The following is an 18,211-nucleotide window of genomic DNA, read 5'->3' on the forward strand; positions in this document are numbered from 1 at the left end:
TAAACATCCAGTGTCCCCCTGAAGGTAATCAGGAACGAAACAATGGTTCTCATTCACCTAATCCTCCCACCCTACCTCTCCCACGCTTGCCCAACCACCTCTGCCCCACACTGAACAAGAGACCTTGTGTGCAAAACCAAATTCATCAGCACCAATGCCTCCTCCAGTGTTGGAAATGGCCTGTCAAGTCCCGGGTGCTGCGCAGAAATGTTTAATTTGCTGTGTGTTGAGCCAAGAGCATGAACGCAGCTGCCTTTGGGCAGCCCTGTAGCTGGAGGTGCAAAGAGAGGCAGTTTGTGCATCTCTTCCCACTGTGGGAAACAGACAGCCCCTTGCTTAAAGCAAAATTTGGGCATCCACATTGGAGAAGGGTCATCGATCATGGTCCCACGGTGCTAGGGCCTACAAAGACACAAAGCAAGACTTGTTTCTGCCTGTGGTTTATGGCAGACTAACCAGAAGCAGGGAGAGAAAACAAGGACACAGAGGGCTGCTCTGTGGCTGTGAGGACCATGCATCCTGCCTGGCCATGAGGTCCAGCTCTGTTGGATGAGATCTGAGCTGGGGTAATTGCAAGGGCTCTGCCCTGCTTCAGTACAGCTGGCAAAGAGCAGCTTGACATCCCAGGGTACCATCCCTCCAGGCAGATTACCTGTCCAGGGAATGAGAAGATGCCTCCGTGACTCCCTATAAAGTACTCAGCATCCTTTTGGAGAAGGAAAACAGCACAAACCAGTGGTGCAGGAAGCCTGGCTCTGGTTCTGCCCCAGACTTGCTCTCTGTGCCTCAGTCTCCTTGTCTTAAGCTAAGACACTCAGCCTTGCCCAGCTTCCTAAAATGCTTGGACATCTGCAGATGCAGATCTGATGTGATGAGTCAGATCTTCCCTTGCTGTGACTCAGCTCGCAGATGCCGAGCCCTGCATCACCGTGGCCATCTCCCATTGAACAGCTACAGAGCTTCCCCTGCTCCAGGATCTGTATTTGCTATTCTTACTGCAGCAACACAGCCACAGACGTCTCCTGAGTGCCTGACTATTTCCACAACTACTGTGAGTTTCTAGACGCATTTGGGAAGACCAGGAAAAAAGCCTTTCTAAGATTAAACACTTCTGTTAGCAATACAGGGGTCATAGCAACATCTGCATCAGTGTGTTATGAATGAATATAACCCCTGGTCTATGCAATGATGCAAGAGAGAGACGAAGGCCAGGGTATGTTTACTACAGTAACTGCTGCCAATGCCCAGAGTAGCTAATATAGCTACAGGAACAGCCAAAAGGCATTTCTACCCCCTCCATCCCATCCCAGTTACCTGCCAAAGCCTTCAGGTTCCCGATGGCCAGGACACCAGCTGAGTGTAACAAGACTCAGCCACAGGCACAGCTTAAACCCTGCAAGACTTGCTGTGTTCAATGGCCAGAGGGCAATTTGCGAAGAAGAAGCAAAGAAGAACTGTTTGCAACAGCTGGATGTGTTTTTTTGTGATTTCAGTGAAGCCTGCACCAGCTGTGATTAATTCTAAAATGGGAAATAGAGAAAAGTTCACTGGATGACTGGCAACTTTCATCCCTGCCTGCAAGTTCTAAAAGAAAGAAAATGGAAATCTAACAGTGTCTTTTGCTTCTAAAATTAACATAACTCTCCCTGACACATGAATGTGGCTCTGCATACCAGCAGCACTAACACCGGCACTCTGGCAGGACAGAGATCTGACCCTGGGAAAGTCTTTAACGTGTGGATGCAGCCTGTTGACATCTGGAGAAAAATGCTAGCAACCCCTTCTAAAGATTACACTAGCAGGCATCGCTCTGCAAGAATGCATTAATGTTGCATCATGTGGGCTCCTTGAACATTCCAGAAATCCTCCCTGCCACCTCTTTTCTGCCAAGTTTTCACTGAAAATCTATACAGTGGCTAGGAAATACACCCTGCAATTCTCTGCTGGCATCTTTTAAACAGGCAGGAGTATTTAGGCTAAGCGTAGCATTGTGGTTTTTAACGCATGGGAACATACAAAAGACATCCCTTTTTGCTAAGGGTCCCACATGCAGAACAAGTATCGTGGGATATAAGAAACTTCAGACAGAGAAATATGTGCTTAAACATATTAAACAGTACGTGTGACACTATGTATCTATCATGCACTGCTAAATGACATCAGAAGTGGCATTAAAGCTGCAAAAAAGCACTAAAAAGCCTGAAAGGCCAAACTAAGTTCAGCTGGGTAACTTTCACTCGAGCTTAACCACGTTTATGACAGAGATCAAAGAAACCCTCAAATACCTTACCTCTGTTCTGATCAATGCATGGTCCCACCAGCTGGCCCCCTTGCCTTGGAGACTGGTCTTGGCCCTTTGCAGACACATCCTAAACTGCCACAAGTTGCCACAAACTGACCCAATTTGGATCTACATGAAGGGACCCGACAGGTGTGACACTTGCCTCCCATGTGGGTGCATTCTGGCATCCCAAGCAAAGACACAGCAACTCAGATCTAGACACAAACTGGTTTGGTCCCACCAGACCAGCACAAGGTCACCAGGGTTGGGGCAACCAAGAGCCAGTGGTCCCTGGATGCTGGGAAGGATGAAGCCCCTTCTCCTGTTGTATCTCTCTGAGCAGCTTTTCTTTTGCCTCTCTAGAGCAGAAAAGAGAAAGAGGCTGCCAAGCCCCTTCCTAAGCATCCCTTTGCTTACATATCCGCAGCATGTGGGTGATGAGAAATGCACATGCAATTTGCTCCTGCTGGACTGGTGCCCAGTGCAGGGGGGGTGCCGAGCCCACCATGTCTTTCCTCAGCTTCAGCTCTCCCCTCCTCCTTTCCTGCCTTAAAACTGCTGCATCAAGCACCCTGAAGTCCACAACAACGCAAAACCACCAGCCCCAGCCCTGTCCTGCATTCAGCCCCTGCATCCCAGTGGTATCAACAGTGGCAGTTTTGCAGCTCAGCTTGTTGGGGACCTAATTTCCAACAACATCACCACTTTGAGGGACACCGATAAGACTGGTGAGACAAGCAGTTGTGTAACTTGTGTGATTACACACAAGCAGGCATGCACACATGTGCACACGTCTGCACAGGCGTGCACACGCTGAACCCACCCCAGCGCAGCTCTGTGCTGGAAGCAGAAGATTGGCTGGTGGAGGATTTCTCTCCAAGCAAGGGTCGGTTGTAGGGGCGTTTCTGTTCCCTCAGCTGGCTCCAGAACAAATGGTTTCCTTTTATATCCTGTTTCCTTACAAGAGGCCTACAGCAGACGGCCAGGAAGAGCTTTAACATCACAGCAGATAGGAGCTCAGCGTTTAAAGAGACATCAGAGATTCCCTCTCGCAGCCCCACTCCGTGCACAACTCTGAGCAGACCAACCTCCGCGTTCCTGGGCCTTCTCTGTTCATATTTTATCATAAGGGATCCAAAACGGGAAATGGCACGCTCCTTGCTGCCTGTGTCTCAGGCTCCTCGCAGTGGGGAAACTGAAGTTCCAGCATCCCAAATCACTGGTTTCACCCTGCTCTCGCAGCCTGCCCTTGAGATGGCCCTGGCGTTTGTGGGGGCTGACGTGGCTGAAAAACTAACCACCGTCTTTTTCTTTCAGTTAACTTTTGGGTGGATCCAGATGGTCCTGGTCAGTGCACGGCAGAAGGGAGGGGGTAAGGAGTGCTTATTACCAGTCCAAGGCAGTCACCCAGCCAGCCTGGGAAGGGCACCCCAGAGTCCTGAGTCCTGTTGGTTTCCCACAACCCTAAACCAGAGCTCCTGTATCAGTGTAGAGAGAGCATGGGACCTGGCAGGCACGTGTGTCCTCCCAGCTTGTCACCCAGGGACAGCAAACTGCCCCTGAGCTGTCCACAGGGACCCCATCTACTCCCCTCACATCCCAGCTCCTGCAGGGGTTTGCAATCTGACCTGCCATCACCCATGCTGGACCTCTGCCGAGGCCACACAGATGTCATTCTTTCCACCCGAGAGCACCAGAGGAATTCCTCCCCCCGCCTCAACGTGTTGGCTGGAGACCCTGTGGATTTTGAACCTTTCTCTGGCAGTATTAAACAGGGATTACGAAATGGGATCAAGGGAGTCTCTCTCCTCTGTGCCCTGTGGGAAAGCTGCAGCTGTGGCCTTGCTAGCCTGTCCTTTCTTGTTCATGCATCACGGCATACCTGTGTGATACCACGGATAGAGAATTCGCTCCCCTCCAGGGCAATCACAGTTTTTTTCCTCTTTCTTTTTCTCCTTCATCACATCTGCTGAAGAAGCAAAAGCTGACGCTTTACAGAGAATTTGCACATCCATACGCAGAATTTGCACCTTCAGGGCATATAAACCCACCCTGTGACCTCCCAGAAAGCCAGGGGCTGGCATCCCCAGCTCTGGGCACAGCAGGCTAGCAGAGATGAGTTTGGCTCATCACTGCTGCAGACCAGACAGGCCAGTGCACAGATCCACAGGACACTCAGCCTTTCAGCTTCACTGCCATCCTTTGTGTGCCGTCTATTCAGATAAAGCGGGTTGTTTCCAGCTCCAACCAAACTGGGATCCGGTCACGGCTGCAAGCCAGAGTGGGAGAAAAGGGCTGCGATTCTGCTCAAGTCCGAGACATCGCTGCCTGGAAAACCATCACTCTGTGACGCCTTGAGCTGCATGAATGAGTTCAGAGTGGTAAAGGAGGACGTTGCAAGGGAAAAATTAAAGCATCAACCCTGAACTTGCCCTTGAGCTGAGCAGAGAGGCAGAATCCCCCCCAAAGCCTTTGCATCTGGGTACCCAGAGAACCAGGTGGTTCTAGCTCTAGGTGATTCCTAGCTCTGGATGGGGAAGCCCTCACCCAACACATGCTTGACATGCCCAGAGGTGAGGCCATGGTGTTTGAGTGCTACTGGGAACTCACCTGAGACTGAAGTCATGCTGGCTGCGTCGTCCCCTGCTCCCAGGGCTCCTCACACAGCTCTGAGAGATGACCTCAGGTTGGATCCCTCCATCAACCACGGCTGCTTCCAGGCTCCATCCAGACCTTGTTTGCTCTGGTTTGGGGAGAGATTTGGCTGATGAAACTGAGACACATGCAAGTTCCTCAGCAATCCCAGATGAATCAGTGATAACATTGCTCCTGGGGCTACCCTGGGAAACTCTGAGAAATGGTCTGGGGCGAGCTGAACTGATTTAAGAAGGTTTGACCTGACCTAAGGCAGGTTCTCTTAAGGCTGATTCACCTTCTCTGTCCATTCCTACTCATTAGGTGAGAAAAAGATGCCCAGCAGATGCAGGCAGGAGAAGCAAGAAGTGGTGCAGAGGCAGGGGAGCATTCACATCAGCGCTGCCTTTGTCTCACCCTTGCAGGCAGGTGAAATAATGCTGTCACCAAGATGGGAGACACAACAGGGACATGCAGGTTCAGGAATTTGACTGTATCAGGGAGTCTCCCAGACTTGTTGCATCCTCTGCAGGAAGACTAGATGCATTCAAGGTTCAGGCTGCAAAGAGGATCAGTATTACCTTTGCTGCCCCCCCTGTGATCTTTGCAGGTCCCATGGTTTTTAATCCTCCAAGAGCTAATCCTGCCATGTGCTCCGCTCCCTCCAAGAGATGTTCAGCACCTCAGGATGGCCTCTCATGCTGGCTCTGAGCATCCCTGCCTTACTCATCTCTAGCACAGAGAAACCCAAGGTAATTGAGTTACTTGGAAGAAGAAGTGAGGCTTATAAACTCTGAGGCTCAGAAGGACATACAAAATGTCCTGCTAGGCCAGAGTGGTTCTTCTAGCTCTGCTCCACCAACAGCCATGCAAGAGCCAAGCACCTTTAGGGCAAGCAACTGGTTCCAGCTTGCCTGTGGTCCACTGCACTTGTGCGACCCCAGCACCCAGACCTGTTGGATTAGGGATGTTCAGCGTACAACCCCATTAATATCTACTTCTTGAACTAATTAGTCTACTTTCTCTAATCCTTTTAGATTAGATCCCATCTGCCTCCTGTGGCTGCAACTGCATGAAAAAGAACGGCCTAAGATCTCTTTTAAAATCATCGCCTGCTAGCTTCTACCTAGCTCCATGCTCTTAACTGTAGGATCTGGTGAACAGCCTTAATTTCCTGCCCCATTAAAGTTGAGAGTTACAAGAAAGGACTAAGTATCTGTTCTACAAATTGCCTTCACTGCTATCCTTGCTACAGACCATGCTTGATCCTGGAAAGCAGAAATCCAGCACCAGCACTGCTTCATGGCAGCTTAGAAGATGACAGACTCTGTCACTGACACAGGAAAACAAGGGTCAGTCTGCTGGGTCACTGCAGCCTACGGGAAAGGATGAACGTGCAAAGCTGCTGGAGTTTATATTTTAAAAGTTCTGTCCAAAGAGCCTGTTAGACTGCAGTGTTTGCTTTTGTTGGCTTTTGTAGAAATAAAGTGCTCCTTTAATATATAATCAAGTGAATTAGTAACACTGCTTTAAATAAGACAAGCCAAACAACCACGACAGCATCACTTCAGATGTTTTATGTCTGGGCATGGGTTGTTTACCGCACAGCTGGGTGTAGGAGTCCCAGTACCAGCCAGATTTCACTGTCCTACACCCCAGCAGCTCCCCCACGCCCGGCACAGGCCCTGGGACAACAGGCTGCAAATCTCATCTACTTTGTCAGAGTGCAGAGGATCAGACCCATATCACAAACTGTTTGTGTTTTTGTTATATTAAAGTATGTTATAGCTTAGTAGATCTGCAGTCCCCTAAATCCAAAGGCTCCCCAGGGAGCATAACCGCACTTCAATTAACTTGCAACGAAAGAAATTCAAGTTTTGCCCTACGAGCAAGTGTGTTTTAAAGCTGTGCAGCTGGAGGGGAGGAGCTGTGCTGGAGAAGTAGATGTGTCTTTTGGCAGCTGGGCCCTCTCATTAAAGGAGCAGAGAAGACGGAAGAAGGCAACTCCCAGTATCGCTCCCCCCTCCCGGTCCTCTCCCCCCATCCCACTGCTGTAGGATCTCCTACGTGGCACTGTGGAGGCAGGGAATGCTAGCCAGAACGCCTGCAAAGTCCAACTGCACTTGGAAATCACTCAAAGGCAAAAGAAATCTCCCCCTGCAATGCAGATCAGCCCGATTCCTAATACTTTTGCCCTGGAAAAAGCGTTCATGGTCAAGATTAAGCTGATTGCTGACATTTTGGTAGAATTTACTCGTTTTCTACACATCCTAACATCCTGCAGATTTATTGTGGCTGTCTTACAGTGATGCGCTCAGGATTGTGTTGTCTGGGGAGATGAATTAGTAGCATGGAGCAGTTTGCAAGAGCAGGAATAGGTTGGATCCAAAAGTCAGGCAAAAATTTGAAATATCTTTATGCAGGGCTGCCTGTCCTCAAACACAAATAACTATATTAATTGAACTCCTGATACTCGTTATTGAGGCAAAGCCATTTAAAAGGACTGAAGCACAGAGCCCTGTACTTGTGTCAAAGGAGTTTGGTTCTGGGAGGCATTGAAAGAGATCAAGATTAAAAGTTTTAGAGTTTATATTAAATTTCACTAAGAAGAAAAAAAATTCTTATATGGGAAGTGATTACACAGAAGGGTTTGAAGGTGGAGCAATTCAGAGCTTGGCAGAGAAAACCAGCTGACACTGAAATTTTAAAGGAGGTTTTCTCATTTCTCAGCTGGTACATACCAGTAACATTTCACCTGTGTCTTGACTGCTTGCTATCCACAAATTCATCTTTTATTATAGCAATGTAGTAATAAAGCAAAGATTGTGCTATAAAAACCCCGGGGCCACATTCTAGTCATTTATGCAGACACAAAGCCAGGAAAACTGCTCCAAATATATACACTAGTGAACACCAAAAATACGATGCTTAAGGTACTTCAAACCTCTTTCCCACCAATTCCCTCCCAGAAGGCAGTGGATCTCTGAACATCACTGCTGTGAAGCCATTAGGACCGTTATCATTAAAGACTGCAGCGTAAGGTACCTGCTTGAATGCAAAATGCCCAGGGAAGATGGCAGCTGGAAATGTGTTTTGTTCAGGTATTTCCTTCTCCACACACACACCACTGAAAAAGCAAAAAAAACCCCAAACCCAAAAGTAAACAACTCACAGAAAGATAGGAGCCTTCAGGCACCCGAAAGGTCTTCATGCTCGGCACCCAAAAGGTCACCCACTGAGTGAGACCCCTTGGCACTTTTCCCCTGTAATAGCTTTCGTGCAAATGACATCGCATGGATCAATTCAGCCATAATAAAGGCTATTGGGAATGGATGAATGGCATAATCTTTCTCACCGCCAGAAGCAAACACCCAGTGACCAGAACAAACTTCCCGTTATCTGCTACTGCTGTTATTAAGGTCTTGTTGCTGCAAACTGTGCTGTGAGCGAAATCATCATAGAAACACTGTGTTATTGCAGGTGGTGGAAAATTTTGTACAGGGAGGGCTGAAAGACCTCCCCTCATTTGAGGTGTGGAGTATCTATTCACATAGCATCATCTGAATGGTTTAGACAGAAGAAAAATGTTGCTTTCTGATGCCATCTTCTACGATCAGTGGACTGGTGTCATGCAGTGGAACAGACAGTGGAAAGATGAGGTGATCCTGATGCAAGGTGCTTGCAAGACAACCCAGGTCTGAGAGTAGAATATTCAAAGCCAGAAGACAAAAATCAGGTGCTGTTTTCTACTATAGCAACAAGAGACAGCAACCCGCAGAGACCCCCTGTCTTCTGAGGGAAGCCGAGAAACTTGCAGAGCCAAAACCAGGGCAGGGAAATGAAATTACACGGTGATTAGGAGCAAGGGAAGACAGAGACATCAGTTAAAAAACAGAATGATGCAGCATCGTTCTGGTAACATGGTAAATGTCAATGAGAATGGTGCTTAATTACTGGGTGGTACCTAGCATATCATTATTTCCCAGATTGCTGTTAAAAAAAATCCCATGCTATCTTAAATTGTGACAGGGTTGAAACCAAGTGGTGTTCAATACTCGTGACTCAGCGCAGAAACTTCCCTATGGCACATAACTTTGCTGTAAGCCCTCTGGCCAAGGCAGTCTGGCACCAGGCAGCACGGGCATTTAACTCCTTCACCGTTCCTGTGGGGGCTGTGGATATCTGCTACCATAATGCTTTTCTAAATTGCGTGAGTTTGCCAGACATGAGGATTTTGCCACTGTGTTACACTACAACAAAGAACAGACCCCAACTGCCCTGCTCATCTCGCACCTACAGCACAGGGGGGAATTTGGAAGTATGGAAGAATTGATGGGTAAGAGGTTCACCACTCCATCAGCCCAGCTGCTGGGGAAAGGGAGAGATGGGTGTTAGGCACAGGTGGGGAGATGGATGAAAAACCAGTCTCTGGGATACAGCAATACAAAGAAGCTCTCCAGCCACCTGTAACTCAGCCATTGGGTCCCTGCAAGGCGAATGCAGGTCCCCTTGGGTACCCCTGAGCCGGCGGGAGGGGGTGGGGGTGGGTGGGGGAGGGGGCAGGGGGGCATTTCGGATGGCAAGATGTGGCTTGAACCAGGTACAGATGTTAAACATGCGCTGCCTGCGACTGCTGTGGTTGTGGCTGAAGCACTTTGCAACATCCTTGACTTCATGGAGGATGGCACCCCGGAAAAAATAAATAAATCACCCACCTGACATGCCAACAACCACCCAGCCTCCGGGGGGCGGGGGGAGGCAGGGAGTGAGATGGGCCGCTGCCCCGTAAACATGCAAAAGCACGGGTTTGACTAGGGAGAGGGTCCTGTCCTGCTGCTGCAAGGCCCGGCGGCGAGGCAGCTCCGGCAGAAGGAGGGACCCCGCGGCCCCCCGGCCCCCCCTTGCAGCAGCAGCAGCAGCGGGGCCGGGCGCTCCCTGCCATTGGCGGCAGGCCGGGAGAGCTGGATCGGATCCTCCCCTTCCTCTCCCTCCCCAGGCGGTTTTGAGAGGTTTTTCCCAACTTTCCAGAAGTTTCTCGCCTGCCCCTTATATACCCCCTCCACGGGACCGGGAGGTGCACAGGGGAGCCCAGCAGAGCAGCGCCCCGGCTCGCAGCGCCGCAGGTAAGGGGACGCGGGGGTGGGGGGGGGGGGGCGGTGCAGGGCAGCCTGGGCTCGCAGGACCCCCAGACCACCACCAGGCTGGGATGCGGCCAAGCTAAGGCTGCAGCAGGCCGAGTGTTACTTTGGGGTCTTGCATGCTCCTGGCTGGCCCCACAGGGCAGGGAGGTCGGGGTGGGGGTATTGCACGGGGGGGGGAAGGGGGTTGCAGGGGGAGGAGGGTTGCAGCGGGGTGGGTTGATGTGGGGGATATGGGTACGGTACAGACCGTCCCACAAGCTGGGTCTGTTTTTTGAGAAAAGATGTGAGATGATCCCTCTCCCCGCCACCTCCAGTTTGCTAGAGATTGTCGCGGTGAAACTGCATCCTGGTTTTTACACCCAGGAGAAACTTACAGGGGGTAAAGAAAGACGAGAGGAGGGTAAAAGCAGCACCAACTTGGTCCAAGTCATCCCGGAGCAGCCCTGGCCGAGAAAATCCTCCAGCCCCTGCTCCTGCCCAGCCTGGGAGCCTTCGGGATCCTGGGCACCAGCCCAGCGCAGGGGGCAGAGCTCTTCTCCCTGCAACGAGACTGACTAACCCTGTCCTGCCTGCCTTAACAAAGTGTCGCGGCCCGCTGCTGACATGGAGACGGCCTTTTGCTTGCATTGCCTCCGTCCTGTGGCTTTGCTACTTGGTCACAGGAGAAATAAGCCCTCGAAGGGGTGCGTGCCTCCGGCTGGCTGTCGTGGATGATGGCACCTCGAAACCCTGCCAAAGAGCGGGTCCCCACAGCCCCGAGGAGGTCTGTGGAATGCCACGTTGGCGTGGGGCGGCCCCTTGCAGGGCTGGGCCGTACAAATGCAAGAGAGGATGTTACTGGCTGCGCCATTCTTCTAGATTCCCTCTTGATTTTCACCTTGCTTTATGAATTCACCAATAATCTCGGCCATAATCCAAGGATGGGCAAAATTTCTCTGTCCTGCTGCTGCAGGCTGCGTCACTCATCACAGCCCAGCGCACCCGGCCAAACTTCTCACCAGTCTCTGAAGTAATGAACCTTTTTTAAGCTGAGGATGTAAGTGGCGTGGGCAGCCCGTTGCTCACAAGAGAACTACTCCATGTATCTGTTTTCTTTCAGAATGAAAAAGGCAAACGTTGACCTCACTATGAAACAGTTTCAAGGTATCTTTAGAAATAAAAGGGAAGAAAAAAAAAAACCCCAAAACCCTCAGATTTTAAATGCTTGCTGCACCCAATCCTGTCTGCACCTTAAAAAGTGTGACAAGGGCAGTTTTGAGCCTGTTGCACAAGTCTTTGCTCCTAAGTAGCTGGGATGGCTCTTCCAATGGAGTCCTACTCCTAAAAGGATTTTAGGATAAAAATTGCCTCCTTCTCTGAGGCTACGTAAGTCCCACTCTGGCAAAGGAACCCTGGTGCAACTGCGCATTCCCTTTGCTTCGGGCTGTGTGCATGTTTCCTTCCATATGTAATCCCAGCGGGCCCTTCGCTTCCTGCTCTGTTTGCTTTAACCCTGAAGCTGCCCCGTTGCAGCCTTTTCCTGTCTCCCAATGCAAGCAGCAGCTTCTGAGGCTGGCCAGGAGCAGGGCAGGAGAGGACCAAGGTCCAAAACGTCACTGTAACCTTGGACATGATGCAGCCTGTCAAGGAAAAGCTCACCCAAAAGCTCACTGTGGGTGTGAAGGTGGAATTTAAGCCCTGAGGATCTGCCATCAGGAAGGTTTGCTGCAAGCAGTGTGAAGTCAGGAGGGAGGGAAGGTCTGTGGACAGGTTATAGCCCTGGAGGCAGGTGGGATGAGCTCCAAAGAGCTTTGAGACATAGCATTTAAGACTGATCAGTCTGCAGATTTATCAAGAGCTAGTAGCTCTGAGCCCTCACTGGGCCATGGGTGCACCTACCTAATGCATGAACCTATTGGGAGGGGGCTCTGCTAGGGGGGGAAGGGGTCCACCACCTTCCTCTGCCCCAGTACCCCCCTGGCAGGGCTGTACAGGCAAACCAAAGTCAAACAGAGCTGAACTGAGAGGGTTGGTTGGATCTTCTCGAGGGGCTTCTCCGGCTTAAGCTTGGTGGAATGGAAGCTCCTGTGCTCCATCTAGTGTCTAGAGAGCTGAGCATCTGGGTACCGGGCTGAGGTCCCCCGGCAGGATGAGCCCTGCCATACACTGACTGCAGTAGCCCCTGGATCGACAGGCAGCACCGTGCTATGTGGTCCCTGGGCAGCAGAAACATTCCACTTTTAGCTTTCCCTGACAGGGCGGAGGCTTGACTTTCTGCTCTGAGGAGAGAATCACAGAAGGGTTTGGGCTGGAAGGGACCTTCAAGACCAGCCAGTCCCGCCCCCCCGCCAGGGGCAGGGCCCCCTCCCCCCAGCCCAGGCTGCTCCCAGCCCCGTCCAGCCTGGCCTTGAGCCCTGCCAGGGATGGGGCACCCACAGCTGCTCTGGGCAACCTGTTCCCATGTCTCATCACCCTCAAAGTGCAGAATTTCTTTCTTATACCTAATCTGAATCTGCCCTCTTTCAGTTTAAAGACATTCCCCCATGTCCTACTGAAATTGTATGAGAAATGTGTGTTGCTTCCAGTCCCTGGCCCCTCCTTAAATCATTTACTGTACATAAGCACGTAGTAACATAGTAAAATTGCTTAAAAAAAAGCAGCTTTCATTCAAAACGCACAGGCTCTGCATGCCAGAGTGCAGCCTGGCCTCTTGAAGATTAATTGTTGCTCAGGGAAAGAGCCCAGCACAGACTTGGCATTGTTGCACCCCAAGTGAAACCTTAATGCAGATGCTGTGGCTCTCACTGGAGCACAGGAGTGGGTTTCCCTGGAAGAGCCCCTGGGATCTCTGAACACTCCAGGAAAGGCTTGAATCATGCTGATGGTGAGCTCTTCTTGCCCCCCAGCAGGTCCTCAGAGGCGTCCGGTGCTGCCAAAGCCATGTGGATTATTCTGGTGTTTGCTCTCTGCGGCCTCGCTGCAGCCGTGCCCTCGGAGGACAGGAAGCTGAGTGACAAGGCAACAACGCTGGCTGACCGAAGCACAACACTGGCCTTCAACCTCTACCATGCCATGGCAAAAGACAAGAATATGGAGAACATCCTGCTGTCCCCTGTGGTCGTGGCCTCTTCTCTTGGCCTCGTGTCCCTTGGGGGCAAGGCCACAACTGCCTCCCAAGCCAAGGCAGTGCTCAGCGCAGACAAGTTGAATGATGACTACGTGCACAGCGGGTTGTCTGAGCTCCTTAACGAGGTCAGCAACAGCACAGCCCGCAATGTCACCTGGAAGATTGGCAACCGCTTGTACGGCCCCGCCTCCATCAACTTTGCTGATGACTTTGTGAAGAACAGCAAGAAACACTACAACTACGAGCATTCCAAGATCAACTTTCGAGACAAGAGGAGCGCCCTGAAATCCATTAACGAGTGGGCAGCACAGACCACAGATGGGAAACTCCCAGAGGTCACAAAAGATGTTGAGAAAACTGATGGAGCTCTCATTGTCAATGCCATGTTCTTCAAGCGTAAGTTCCACCTTCAGTTCTTGATATAAGTGACCCAAAACTTGGCCTGAGCCAATACAGAACAGCCCAAATTGGAAGCTGAACTAATCCTAGGCCCACTGGAGGCATGCTCTTTTTCAGAGCATGCAGCTGGGAGCTGCGCATTGAAACTACTACCCATTCCCTTTTCTTACAAGCTGAATTTCTCTCTCCTGTAGCTCACTGGGATGAGAAGTTCCATCATAAGATGGTGGACAACCGTGGCTTCATGGTGACCCGTTCCTACACTGTGGGAGTCCCCATGATGCATCGCACCGGTAAGTTGCAAACCTGCCCCATGTCAAGACCAACCGAAGGTACGCTCACTGCTGCTCCATTACCCGGTTTTCCACTAGCTGCTTCCAAGATTGTTTTGCCTCACTTATTAGCGAGAAAGAACAAAGCACGCTGCGCTTGTTCTGCTGACTCGGTCCCTCTGAACAGAGAGAATCCACGTTTACTATTGGGTACTTGGCTGTTAGGAATAAATCCTAGCTCATCACGCAAATAGGAGCTGCAGTTTTGAGTTCTTGCCAGCTCCAATAGCGCTGGACCAGTTCCCAAAACAGCATTCAGACTCACTTCGCTTGCTGGTTGGGGAAAGTCCAGGGTGAATTCACAAGGTTGTGGGTAGCTTTGCCTCTATTCCACACCTCACCATTTCCTGCTTCTGATTTCAAGGTCTCTACAATTACTATGATGATGAGACAGAGAAGCTCCAGGTGGTAGAGATGCCACTTGCTCACAAGCTCTCCAGCATGATTTTTATCATGCCAAACCATGTGGAGCCTCTGGAGCGGGTTGAGAAACTGCTGACCAGGGAGCAGCTGAAGGCCTGGGCTGGCAAGATGAAGAAGAGATCAGTGGCCATCTCACTGCCTAAAGTCATCCTGGAAGTCAGCCATGACCTTCAGGTAAAGAAAGTCCTTAAAGAAAACAGTGGGGCATTACAGTTCTTTGGAGTGGGAGGGAAGAGAGCAGGAAGACAGGTTATCTGTGCCCATCATCCTTTTTCCAGTGGCTAGTCTAACCATGGCTGGAAAGGATTGCGCAGTGTCATCTCTGGGAGGGTTGCTGACCTCTTTTCTCCTCCTAGAAACACTTGGCTGATCTGGGCCTGACAGAAGCCATTGACAAAACCAAGGCTGACTTGTCAAAAATCTCTGGCAAGAAAGACCTTTACCTATCCAATGTCTTCCACGCTGCTGCTCTTGAATGGGACACTGAAGGAAACCCCTATGATGCCGACATCTATGGCCGAGAGGAGATGAGGAACCCCAAGCTCTTCTATGCTGACCACCCCTTCATCTTCATGATCAAGGACAGTAAAACCAACTCAATTCTCTTCATTGGCAGGCTCGTGAGGCCCAAAGGAGACAAGATGCGTGATGAGTTGTAGTTAGGTTGTTAGGGTGGTGGGTTTTTTTCCCAGAGCTTTGGTTTGTGTGTTTTTAGCGGGGGATTTCAAAAAAGGGGAAACACTATTTTGTATCCTTCTCGAACTATGGGTGCTATTCAGACCAGGGTGCATTGTGATGAGAAACCAGCATACACTTTACCTCACCCCAAAATACTTATTGCACAAACCCACCTCCAGAGAGGATCAGTGGAGCCTGGCACAAGAGGGTCACCAGGAGGGGAAGGCAACGGGCATGCACTGTCTGAGCTGCTGGCATACTCGGCCAAGACGTTCAGGCTAACGCCTAGCTCCTCCCTGCACTCGAGTTTAGCCTCCTGTAAGCGTCTCGCTGCTACCATCAGCCCTGCAAAGGCACAGGCTCTCCACCCTTCCATCTCAAATGCTTCTGCACATTTAGCTCTGCCACTTAATTTTCTCCCCCTTTGATGCTACACAGCACCACACCAGAGCTGCTCTGGTCGCTTTGCAGTGTTCCTTGCTTCTCTCTTGTCTTCAGTGGTGTGTAACAGCTGTGCACCACCCCTCTGGGGGCAACATCTGGAATTAAACATCCTGTAGCAGGCACAGAGGAACTCTCTTGGTGCTTCTGCATCAGCACACAGGGCTGGGAAAGAGACAGTGCTGTGAAGGTTCTCCCAGTTACAACCAGGGCTGTGACCTGTTGTAGCAGGCTAAGGGACTGCTGCTGGCTTCTCACAGGGAGGTGGATCATGTTCATTTCCTCTTTTTTGTTTAAATACAAAGCTTTAGAGCTGCCCTTACCTGACTTCCTAATGACCCTTTTCTGAAGATCCTCTCCACCATGATACTTTAACTCCCTGTTGGCTGACCTGGACAAGGGCATGCTGAAAAACAAATGTATTTATAGTTATACTCTTATTTATGTCTGATGATGAGCAAGTTTCACAGCCTGATCCAGCCTAGACTTGGAGGCTACTCCTATCTTCCTCCTTCTTTCAAAGATACCATTGGGTTAACACCATTTAAAGAAGTAATATGATCCTGTGAACACTGAAGCACATCAGGTAAGCCTTGCTATGCACTGCAAGACATCGCAAAGCAAGTAATGACAAAACTATTGAAATGAGAGAGATCTGTGTGTCACAATGTAAGTGCCAGTTATTTAAAAACCAGCAAGGAGAGTGACTGCATTGCTTTGCTTTGTTTTATTTCCCTGCCAATGTGCTTACTGTCAGGTTGCTACACAGAAGCCCAATACTGCATTTTCTCAGACAACACACAGGACTATGTCCACTTACCAAGTTAGAACTCCAAAGTTTATTAGGCTTTCCTACAGGCAAAAATACAGCAGCTTGCACTCCCAAGTTTGACCCAACCATGCCTTCTCCAGGTTTGTAAGGTTACACAATTGCAGACGAGCTCATCCGCCCCAATTCCTATCCAAGCCAGCTGGAATGGGAGATTATTCTCCTTAAGCCTCTTCCCAGATCATATTCCCAGGTGCTTTCCCTGCTGTCTTGGGAAGCAGGTGGCAATCCACAAGGATGTACCCAAATGCACAGGAAGCCTAAAGCCCAGTGTGTATGCTAGACACTACCCAGTGAATGGGTGCACTGAAACTCGCACAGGCTAGCACGTTAACGGAGGATGGGGGTGGGTAAAGGGGGTGGGCAAAGCAAGAACACACTGTGTGATATTGTGAATAATTTGCATCATATGGATGCAGGTGTCTGATGGCTTTTATTACCTGTTCTTGTACCACACAATGACAGTTGTATAATTTTGCAATAAAACTTTTTCAATGAACCTCTGGAAGCCACAGTCACTTGGAGGGTTTGGGTGGAGACAAAACATTTCAACAAAAGCCAAGGGGTTCCTTGCCACCCTTAAATCCAATACACCTTTCTCAATCTGGCAATTATGGACAAGAATTACACTTTAACACACAACAACAGATGAATTCCTGTGACGTGGGAAAGGAACACTATTAGCAGGTCAGCTTTTCATTTCACTTTTGAGTCTTTCTCCTGAAACTGCAAGTATCCAGCATCTTTAATACTTAACAGGTAAAGGACCCACTGCCCTGCCGTTTAACACAGCAGCAAATGACTGTTAAAATACGGTAGCATAGGAATGAGAAGAGGCCACAGGGACCACCAGCCTTCCTGACCTGAGAACCCAAAGCTTCTCTAGCTGGGATCTAATAAAAGGGAACAGCAGGAAAAAGAACTGCAAAGAACCTGCACCATCACTGTGGCTATACAGCTAAAGATGCCTTCCGTAGCTGAAAAATCCAGCAGCATCAGACCCTGCTGGCCCATGTCCTTCCACTGCTGGAAAGGGATTAACTTGCCGTCCATTCAAGCATGCAACCTTCTGTCACACAGCCACAAGCAACTAAAAGCCAGTCATCTCCCCTTTCCATACCAAAACAGCCACATCTGGGATGGGCAGGCACACACACCCACACGAAGCTCCTCACGGACTAAAAAAGCACCCAGTGCTTGCTGGATCAGTGTTTCACTGCACAAAATTACAGAAGCCATCTCCAGCACTAACACCCAGTAGCCCAGGAACACCACCAACCCCAAACGTCAATACAGCAACTTAAAAGCTTTCCAGAGCTCCTGAGTTTATCCCGCTCCAGGCTCATCTTGCAGCTTTAAACGCTCATGGTTTTCATCCCAGAGAAGAGAGCACCCTCATGGCACAGAGAACTGAATGCTCCCTCTAAGTCTACTTTAGCAGCTTCTTCAAACAGCTCATAGTGGTAGTATACTCCAACCAATGCACGCCAGACAGGTATTCAGCTCACACATGCAAACTTTGACCATTATGGGGTAATCAGAATAGTCTGGGTTGAAGGGACCTTTGAAGTTCTAGTCCAACCCACCTGCCACAGCCAGGGACATTTTCAACTGCATACGGTTGCTCACAGCCCTGCCCAATCTGGCCTTGAACGTTCCCAGGGATGGGGCACCCACAGCTGCTCTGGGCAACTTGTACCAGTGCCTCACCACTCAGTGTGAATAGTTCCTTCCTTACACCTAGTCTGAATCTTCCCTCCTTTAGTTTAAAGCCATTCCCCCTTGCCCTGTTGCAACAGGCCCTACTAAAAAGTCTGTTCAACTCTTATAAGCCCCCTTTAAGTACTGAACAGCTGCAATAAGGTCTCCCCGGAGCCTTCTCCTCCCCAGGCTGCACAGCCCCAGCTCTCCCAGCCTGTCTCCATAGCACAGGGGCTCCAGCCCTCT

General features: G+C 50.1%; 2 protein-coding genes across 3 annotated transcripts in view; one reads left to right on the plus strand and one right to left on the minus strand.

Moving 5' to 3' along the window:
- The window catches only part of LOC101922861 (glycerophosphodiester phosphodiesterase domain-containing protein 5), a 208,475-nt gene extending 203,460 nt beyond the window's left edge, over positions 1–5,015 (minus strand). Inside the window, exon 1 of the mRNA XM_055802250.1 lies at positions 4,892–5,015. The gene's annotated coding sequence lies outside the window, so the exon portion shown is untranslated. The remainder of the gene's footprint in view (positions 1–4,891) is intronic.
- Positions 5,016–9,892: 4,877 nt separating this feature from the next.
- On the plus strand, positions 9,893–16,763 carry SERPINH1 (serpin family H member 1). 2 transcript variants are annotated; one of them, XM_055801878.1, is made up of 5 exons: positions 9,893–10,038; positions 12,942–13,558; positions 13,756–13,854; positions 14,258–14,490; positions 14,673–16,763. In XM_055801878.1, the coding sequence occupies exons 2-5, from the start codon at positions 12,976–12,978 to the stop codon at positions 14,973–14,975; spliced, it is 1,218 nt and encodes a 405-aa protein (XP_055657853.1). In that variant the 5' UTR covers positions 9,893–10,038; positions 12,942–12,975; the 3' UTR covers positions 14,976–16,763. The 2 variants fall into 2 exon arrangements, with proteins under 2 accessions (XP_055657853.1, XP_055657852.1); XM_055801877.1 differs by having other exon boundaries at positions 9,912–10,038; positions 12,945–13,558.
- Positions 16,764–18,211: the final 1,448 nt, after the last annotated feature.

The sequence above is a fragment of the Falco peregrinus genome, chromosome 4 (genome assembly GCF_023634155.1).
Source record: "Falco peregrinus isolate bFalPer1 chromosome 4, bFalPer1.pri, whole genome shotgun sequence".
In the NCBI taxonomy this organism is placed as follows: Eukaryota; Metazoa; Chordata; class Aves; order Falconiformes; family Falconidae; genus Falco; species Falco peregrinus.